This window comes from Lottia gigantea (genome assembly GCF_000327385.1).
Source record: "Lottia gigantea unplaced genomic scaffold LOTGIsca_8, whole genome shotgun sequence".
NCBI classification, from domain to species: Eukaryota; Metazoa; Mollusca; class Gastropoda; family Lottiidae; genus Lottia; species Lottia gigantea.
The window spans coordinates 3901485-3911184 of NW_008710662.1; the positions used below are offsets into that span (position 1 = coordinate 3901485).

General features: G+C 31.7%; 1 protein-coding gene across 1 annotated transcript; it reads left to right on the forward strand.

The window, feature by feature from the left end:
• Nucleotides 1-5291: 5291 nt before the first annotated feature.
• LOTGIDRAFT_229657 (hypothetical protein) lies at nucleotides 5292-8230 on the forward strand (the record flags this gene model as incomplete). Its single annotated transcript, XM_009067070.1, has 6 exons — nucleotides 5292-5346; nucleotides 5848-6049; nucleotides 6401-6534; nucleotides 6909-7061; nucleotides 7531-7709; nucleotides 8019-8230. The coding sequence occupies 6 exons, from the start codon at nucleotides 5292-5294 to the stop codon at nucleotides 8178-8180; spliced, it is 885 nt and encodes a 294-aa protein (XP_009065318.1). The 3' UTR covers nucleotides 8181-8230.
• Between the last annotated feature and the right edge of the window lie 1470 nt (nucleotides 8231-9700).

The window sequence follows — 9700 nt, forward strand, 5'->3', positions numbered from 1 at the left end:
CAGAACGAGTTCTTAGTTGTTCCTTCATATAACAATGAATACCAATATATTTAGTTTGTTTTGTAGAAAAGAGTTAATTTGGATTCTGAAATAAAGCTTTTCTGTAAGTGAGACAGAATTTCTCTTAGAAACATTCTTTAAAACACCAGATGGTCAAGTGTAGTGATTAAACTTTTATAATTTCATGAGAGCATTGTACAAAGCCTATTTTTAATACAGTAACAGCTTAAATTCTTCAAGCTGCCAAAATAAATGATGAATATATAAAGATTATTTGTACTGTGTAACCAATTGAAGGGAAGACATTCAAGAAATAAACCAAGTTGTCAGTCCTATCTATTCCATTCCGGAAATTAAATAAGAACTTCTAAAAATAACTTGGAGATAATAATTTCAAATTTCGGACACGAATACAGCGGGATAAGATGCGGTCAACTAAGATATGAAGTAGCTCAACTTTGAGGACTGCGTCTAAGGTAGGAGAACTTTAAGGGAGGTGTACAGCTTTCAGGACCACGTCCTAGGTAGTGGAACCGATTGCAAACCAGCAATAGATTATGTTGCTCACTTCAAAGATCAAGGCCAGGAGGTCTTATTGACCATCTCTAGATACCAAGACCCGGAGCTTGTTGATTTAGCTCCTATGCCTCTTTTGGGCTTTAATATTGTTATTTTATGATCCTTATAGACTGTCCTAGATATCGTAGACTAAGACCTAGTCCACATACCTGCCTGGTTTAATCTCAGCCAGAATCTTCTTTCTTCCCTTTAGTGATCAATGATCAAAAGTTAATTATTTGGTTACATAAATTATAAACACTTTGTTAATCAGTATGTTAAATGGTGAAATTATAAGACTATAATTTGTGATAAAATTAGGTTTGTACAATGTTTTCTTCTAAACCCAAATGTCAACTACATCTAAGCCTATATGGTCGGTTCTAAAGATATGAATCTTAGATTTATTCAGCTCAATAACTTAAAACCCCATTTTAAAATTCAAGTGAACTGAAATCTTCAAGACAAAGTAAATAGATTGGTATCAAGGAATTATCTTTATCAACGATGGAATCGTTGAACTCATTTCATTACGCCACTGGAAAGACAGACAGAAATAATGAAGTAATGAATGAATGAATGAATCTTTTATGTTGTATAAGCTCCGGAAACTGAATCTCTCAAGAGTTTTACCGACTCAGAACATATTAAAAACAACATGACTAGATTAAGCCATTTCTATCGATGAATCAGAATTTTTAAGGATTTCCCAAAACTGTTCCATCAAAAATGTCAACACAATCGAAACTTTGGTAATAACGCTGAATGTAAAATCATTATTAGGCAAATTTCCTCTTCAGGTCTGTGTGAATCTGGATCCAACAAAAAAAAGTTGAGATTAAATTGGGGATAGCCCACTCTTAGGCAGGAAATAATGCTTTCTACAGCAGGCTGTGATTATTGACTTGGTCCGGATGGCAATGAACTTTTCCTGAAGGGAACTCAAACCTTGGGTCAACTTTGTGAGTTGAGGGATCTTAATATCCTAAACTCAAGAGGCTATTATTGCAGAACGGATGAAAATATCCAACTCAGACCTTGTGCTTAAAGGTGAAAGTAGTAGACATTTTCTTCTGGAGTTTAAGGGTTGCCAAGTGATGGAGCACTCAGAACATCTTAAAGGCCTCTTTCTCATTCCGAGTAGGATCTGACTGGTGTCTACGACCTGCTGGTCCATTCTGATCGACGATTATTGTTGCATGAGTAGGATGAGGTAAGCAAGAAGGCGATGGGATGGAACATAACTTAGTTTGGTAGCTGGTTGGAGATTCGTGGATGGCAGATAAAAAATACAGCGTTCCATAACTTGCCATTTGTTGATGTAGGTATAGGCGGACAGAGCATGATGAAAAATTCAAATACAAATACAGTCGAAATTTTAATGTCGGTGTATAATGTTTTAGCAATTTGAAGTATTTGGTTATGAATGACTGTATAATTGGGTATACTCTATTGGGTTTGGGATATATGTATAATGTATAAGAATTGTATAATGTATTAGGTTTATGATATGTATAATGTATAGGGTCTGTTTAATAAACTATGTTTAAGATATGTATAATGTATAAAGGTTGTATAATGTATAGGGGTTGTATACTCTATTAAGGGTTTAGGATATGTATAATGTATAAGAATTGTATAATGTATTAGGTTTATGATATGTATAATGTATAGGGTCTGTTTAATAAACTTTGTTTAGGATATGTATAATGTATAAAGGTTGTATAATGTATTGGGTTTTGGGATATGTATAATGTATAGGGTCTGTTTACTAAACTTTGTTTAAGATATGTATAATGTATAAAGGTTGTATAATGTATAGGGGTTGTATACTCTATTAAGGGTTTGGGATATGTATAATGTATAAGAATTGTATACTGTATTAGGTTTATGATATGTATAATGTATTGGGGCTGTTTAATAAACTAGGTTTAGGATATGTATAATGTATAAAGGTTGTATAATGTATTGGGTTTTGGGATATGTATAATGTATAGGGTCTGTTTAATAAACTTTGTTTAGGATATGTATAATGTATAAAGGTTGTATAATGTATTGGGTTTTGGGATATGTATAATGTATAGGGTCTGTTTAATAAACTTTGTTTAGGATATGTATAATGTATAAAGGTTGTATAATGTATAGGGGTTGTATACTCTATTAAGGGTTTGGGATATGTATAATGTATAAGAATTGTATAATGTATTAGGTTTATGATATGTATAATGTATAGGGTCTGTTTAATAAACTATGTTTAAGATATGTATAATGTATAAAGGTTGTATAATGTATAGGGGTTGTATACTCTATTAAGGGTTTGGGATATGTATAATGTATAAGAATTGTATAATGTATTAGGTTTATGATATGTATAATGTATAGGGTCTGTTTAATAAACTATGTTTAAGATATGTATAATGTATAAAGGTTGTATAATGTATAGGGGTTGTATACTCTATTAAGGGTTTGGGATATGTATAATATATAAGAATTGTATAATGTATTAGGTTTATTTATGATATGTATAATGTATAGGGTCTGTTTAATAAACTAGGTTTAGGATATGTATAATAAATAAGAATTGTACAATGTATTAGGTATGGGATATAGGGCATATTATAATGTATATTTGTTTGAAGATTTTCACGACTTATCTGCTTCTTCAAATTCTGTTTATTTTCTGTAATTCTAACAACATTCAAATGTTTTAACATATTCTCTTTGATACTGTCCGTTAAGGTCAGATACGATTTGTTGATGACAAGTTAACCTCTTTTTCCAGCTAAAATGAAAACATTTTTTTAACTTTAATAATTAATTAGAGATCACATCGTTTTATTTTCTGGCATTTTTAATGTAAAACTGACATGTCCACTTTCCAAACAATGTCTGAAATTCCTAATAGTCACAGAATAAGACATCTTAATCCCAACAGCTAATTAGACATTTGCAAGCAACAAAGTTTAATGTCCCACTGTTCTGTACTTTATTGGCCAAATGAAAAGCAGCACAGTCTAAGGTTCCACTGTTCTTTACATACCTATGGCAAATGAACAGCAACAAATGTATCTGTTCTTATTAGGCAAATGTCTCACTGTTCTGAAACTTCTTGGCCAACTGCAATAAAATCGAGATAAAAGTGTCATTTGCTAAAAATTTGGTGTGACTTTTCCGTTCCCTAAATATAATATACTTAAATAGGATACAAAATGGATTGGCTAACAGGCTAACTTACGTATTGTTTCATTCTCCGAGTTGTCTATTTTATGTTTCATTTTTATGAATAATCAGCTCTCTCTTCTTTCAATACTTCTCGTTTTGCTCCATTATTTGCGTTGATATGAAAATAAAAATGATTGAATAGTACAGTTAAAATGAAATTCGACTTCCAACTCGCATGCATCTTATTGTACTGAAAATGACCAGTTACATTATACAGTGAATAAGAAGGGAAAACTTCATGTGGCACAAATTGGTGGAAATTATTTCTTTATTAGGCCTTACGTATAGTAATAATGTTCAAATGAACTTAATGTAAGTTAAAGAATTCAAATGTAATTGTTTGATTTTAAATTCATGAAGTATAATCATCAAAAACCTACCATATTTCAAATAATGTGTAAATTCCCTGAGCAGCAAAAGATAAAGATTTGAATTTGTTGAAACACAACAATGTGTGAAAAGTGTTCAAGTATAGTTCACCCGTACTGTTGAGGAATTGGTACGATTGACGATTGGTGTTCAGAGGGCCTGTTTGATTCTCAAGAAACGATTTTGATATATTATGGTTTGAAAACCAAACTTTTGATTGGTTTGTTTGAATTTTGATCCAATCAGAATGAAAGTATAAAAGTTCGGTTTGATAATTGAAGCCATCAAACACCCTGTACTGAAGAAATGAATGGTGAACATTGTTCAGATTAGACTGTTGAATCAACAAGGCACATTTATCCCAAAGCGAAACAGTCCTAGTAGTACATCTATAACTATACGATTAATTCTGATGAAATAATAAACCATATTAAATATATATATCTGGTCTTTAAAATTCTTGTGCAGAAAAGTTTACATTCTTAATTTTTGTAGGACTATTTTGTTAAAAATGTAGATAAAAAAAAATAGTAACACGTACAAAATAGGTTGGTGACATTTGGAATCCGTCACCATGTTTTTTTCCCAGCTTATTACCAAGGTTTAAGAGCAGCTAATTATAAGCGGTATCGCATCGCAGTTTGGGATACAATTTTAGGCAAATTGCAGTTTAATTTTTGCGATACATAATAATGTATTCTATAATAAAAAATAAAACATTGAGCCGAAAAATTTGTCACATCAAATATCTCGAGGACTTAGATTCGACCTTAAATGAAATTTCAAACTGCTACATATTTGGTCTAAGCACAAATTTGTGTTACCTCTAAATGTTTTAACTAAAGCAAATTGATATTAGCTAGATGCTATAAGGATTATAAGCTCTGCGGTTTTTTATGATGATTATGAGGCTCAAAACTGCACTGATAAATATAAGATTGTGAGAAAAGAAAATAGTATTCATCTGATTTCCTATTCTTGACTTTGTGACCGAGAAATTACCAATTCTGAATGAAATATTGTTATGATAGTTGCTGTGACGGAAATCTACGAGTAGAAGTCAAGTATGAGGAAGGAAATGGGTAGCCTTGAGGTCCACCCGATATTTTTATTTTCAATTATCTACACGTTAATCAGTGACAATGTATGGCTTTTTAAGTTACTTATTTTGGCTAGTGGTAGCCCTCTCCTTTATATGTAAGTTTCATTTTAGTTATTATGATAATGCATAATTAAACGATGCACACTTATAGTGTTTTGGTATGTTGAATATTTCAAATATGTATTTGTCAAAAACAAATGTCATGCAGATATATCTGTGATTAGTAAGGAAATGTGAAAACAACAACTGTTATTAATGCATAGTGAATGTCAACTTAACGTGGTTTTGTACTTTTTTATATGCCAATTAAAAGATATAACTGATTTTTATTTTATCACCACAATGATCACTTTTATAAACCGTTTACTTTTCCAAATATGATAATATTATATCTAATAATAATAACTTTTCTGCTTGAGATTCCTGAAAATATATTCTTCCTGTTCAATTATTCCTGTGATACCCCAAGAAGTATAGTAATCAATAAACAGATGCGTAATAATTTCAATTTGTATCAATTGTTTATAAGTGTAAACGGTAACGGTAAAGTGACGGTAACGGTGAAAACTATTCCAATTTACTGTGTTTCGTTCTAGGTTCAAAATGTTTGAATGAGAAACTAACAAGGAAAAGAAGAGTTGTAGGGGGAGCACCATTGGTACCTGGCGAGTGGCCATGGCTTGTATCACTCCATTTCAGACCAACACATCCTTTCACTAATCGTACAAAGATGAGGCATCTATGCACTGGTGCCCTCATTGATCCACAATGGGTTTTAACAGCTGGACACTGTATGGAGTAAGTAGACTAATTTCTCAACATGCAGGGAAAAAAGACAACAAATTCTTATTTTTAAAATATAGTTAAAGCTATCACAAATATATAGTACGGCAAATACAAAGTTCCATAAACTATGGTAACACAAAAAGGAAAATATTTCCATGCGCTGAAATAATTCAACTTGTAGGCCTACATTCAAATAGGCTAGTTTTGGAAGCAAAAATTCTTAAATATGTAATATTTGATTCGTCGATTATTAGGTCTACCCTTCCTTTATAATAATGATAATTCTAAAAAAAGATGTACTGTTTATATCATCTGCTATCCTGCTTGACATTCAAACGTCACAACAGTATGGATTGATTTCAGTGGTAATGAGTTTAAAGGATTAAATAAGAAGAGTAATTGGGTGATAGTATTAGGAGAATATAACCAATATCGACGAGAATCGTGGGAACAAAGAAATAGAATAAAAAAATATTTCAAACATCCACAATATTCAGGTTAGTCCAAAACATTAGAAGAGGATAGAGCTGTAGTTTAAGCAGATTGGATGTCCTCGTGATATCCTTATATATAACATTGTCAAATAGAGTGAGTTTGATTCTTGCTCGCTAACCACGGTTCAATCTCGACAAATGTGGAGATGATACTTTCCTTTTTTTTTCGATTCGGTTTACCCTTGTCAATGTTAAGGGCTGAAAAAAAAAAGCGTCCAGTCGTTCGGATGGGACAATAAACCGTGTGCCAGAAGCTGTGCACGTTAAAGATCCCTCGAAGTTAAAGAGCAGGCTGACGCCATTGTCTTCCTATTATACCCTGCATGGCGCTGCCCGTCTTCATTAGTCCACAAAAACTCCATTCATTTCATTTCAAGCTCGTCCCCTGTTACGTGATTTGACACTAATAAAATTAAAGAGAAGAGCTACTATCAACGAGAAAGTCAAAGCAATCAATATAGATAGTACTGGTGAATGTACAGTTAAAGGAACGCCAGTATCTGTTGCCGGTTGGGGTCAAATATCTTACAGTAAGGTTTTTTGGTATTCTCATAAATCTTCTATTCTGTTTTGATTGTATAACTGTCTACTCCAACGAAAATATCGCATTTCAGTAACTAAATGGAAAAATATAACCGACTTTATGCCTCTATCGTTATCCACATATTGAAGTCCTAAAGCAGGCAGAGTAGTTTTCTGGTCCGCATCACGAGATTATTGTCAAAGATCTGTTTCATTCAGATGTTTCATCATTTATGGTTGATATTCTTCCTCATGCTAAAATTATACCAGCTGCTACCATTGTTATTTGGATTTCGGTTTGTGTTTTGTGTTTCGGGTAGTTAGTATAACTTGGTTTATTTATTTCACCTATGATATGATTAGTTTTTTATTCATAGTGTTATTATATAATTCTATTTCTAATATAATTTACAGTTCAATAATGCCAAGATGTTGTGATCCGGATGTAAATTCAATATCTCATCTCTCTATATTCAGGTCCATTTGGGTATGGTAATTTCCTCCCATTAAAAACGAGTTTATCAATATCCAATAAGACACAATGTGTTGAGAATTATTCTATAGTACCAGATAATGATCCCGATAAAGCCTTTTATGATCCTGAAGATGAAGGTGTACTTTGTGCTGGTGCTTCTGGTGGTAAAGATGCCTGTTTGGTAAGTAATGTTTTTTTTACTGAATCATGATATCACTGCAACGATTACACCTGTATAATACTACCCAGATGAAGAAGCAAAAAAAAAATCCGTGACTTAAGTTTTTTCATGTAGCTTATTTAGCAACTTATTGAACCATCAAAGGTCGTTGAATCTAAAGCAATCCCACGCAAAGATGCATATCAAGGTACGATATCAAGAGGCTCTATTGGCGACTGATCGGTTGATGTTTTCATTTTTGTTACGCATTCGAAGGATTATTAGATTTTTATTGCAAATATACTTGATCGATCTCTATTTTCTATATAGGGTGACTCTGGGGGACCACTCGCCTGTGAACGTGGCGATGAATGGAAACTAACGGGTGTTGTATCAACGGGTTATGATTGTGGTAATGCAACTTTTCCTGGTTTGTACACAAGAGTTGATTTGTACTCTCAATGGATACGAGATACTATTGCAAACAATTAAAAACTGTAATATTGCTCAAATAAATACCTCACTTTTCGTTTACATATTTACAACATTGTATTTTTTTCACATTAAAGTGATACAACGTCTTAGAATAAACATAAAATTTAAAAATTTTAAATTGGCCAAAAAGAGCATATATTCATCAGTAGATATACCTGGTGTCATAAATAACATAACAGGATCCTTATAAAATCCGATAAATCTAAAAATCTTAATAAAAATGCAATTAACTATTGAAAAACGCTTAATATTATGATTAAGCGTTTTTCAATATTTACTTAGTTTTATGAATTTTCCAATTTTCCAGATTTTACAGGGATTCTTATTAAACGAGGTAAGTTCACTGATGAATATATACTCATATTGACCATTCTTGAGAATTAAATTTTATGTTTATTCTAAGACGTAGTGTCACTTTAAGGGAGGTAACTCAATTACTACTATAGTAATTTTTTATTAGCAAGGTAATAATTCTGCTCCGTGTATATGTTTATTCAGAGGCTCGATATATAACCACCAATGTTACATATTTGTTGGTGAATTACGTCATGATGGGGGTATTTCATTAATTGCCAAAATCCAAACTTGGAGTCAACTCCGGAAAAATAACTTCTGTAGACTATAGAAGGTATCAACATTGATAATCGTCGATTGAAATATCTTTTTTCCAATCTCATGATACATGGAAATTGAAAAACAATACAAAACTGAAATAATCTACCTTTGTGCTGAGGATAATGGCAATAACCAAAATAGTACGCTTTGTTTTCCACATAATATAATGGGTCATACAATTCGATTGTCATCTAAAGAGCAAGTCTAAAGTAGTAAAAAGTACAGAGACAACAAAGAATAAAATCAACTAAGCTCTGATTTAAATAACTTTATCTATCATTACAATTCATGAATATAAATTCTAATATTTATTTTCTATACTTTCTTCTATCTATTTATATAGTATATATTGATGAGTAAAATAAAGAAGCATTGATTTAAAATAAACATGATGCGCATAATAAAATATAAATTAAACAATATTGCACTTATTGAATGACTAGATTGTGTACTTATATACTAGTATATAACATATGTAATCATCCATTTCATAATGTGATTTTTCTGGGGTCGTTTGTAGAGAACAGGTTAGAAAAGAGTGCATGTGTATCCCATTTTGAGATATCACATAGCTACTACATACTCTTATCAGGATTTTCATTCCATATCTGCAACATTCACTTTGCTATAATCAACATTATCAAATCAATGATTGCATATGTAAAAATTTCGAAACTGAATAACTCATTACCACTCTAAGTTCTGTGAAAAAAAATTCATAGAAATTTCAGAAAATGTTGAATAAATGTGATAATTGAGCATTTGAAATGAATACCACATTATAAATAAATTGTTGTACAACAAAATCACATCACAGATCAATAGAAAGTATACGAAAAGAACAGTAGGTCTACATTCATACTGAACATCATGATAACTGTTTTCTTATCAAAGCAGCAAAC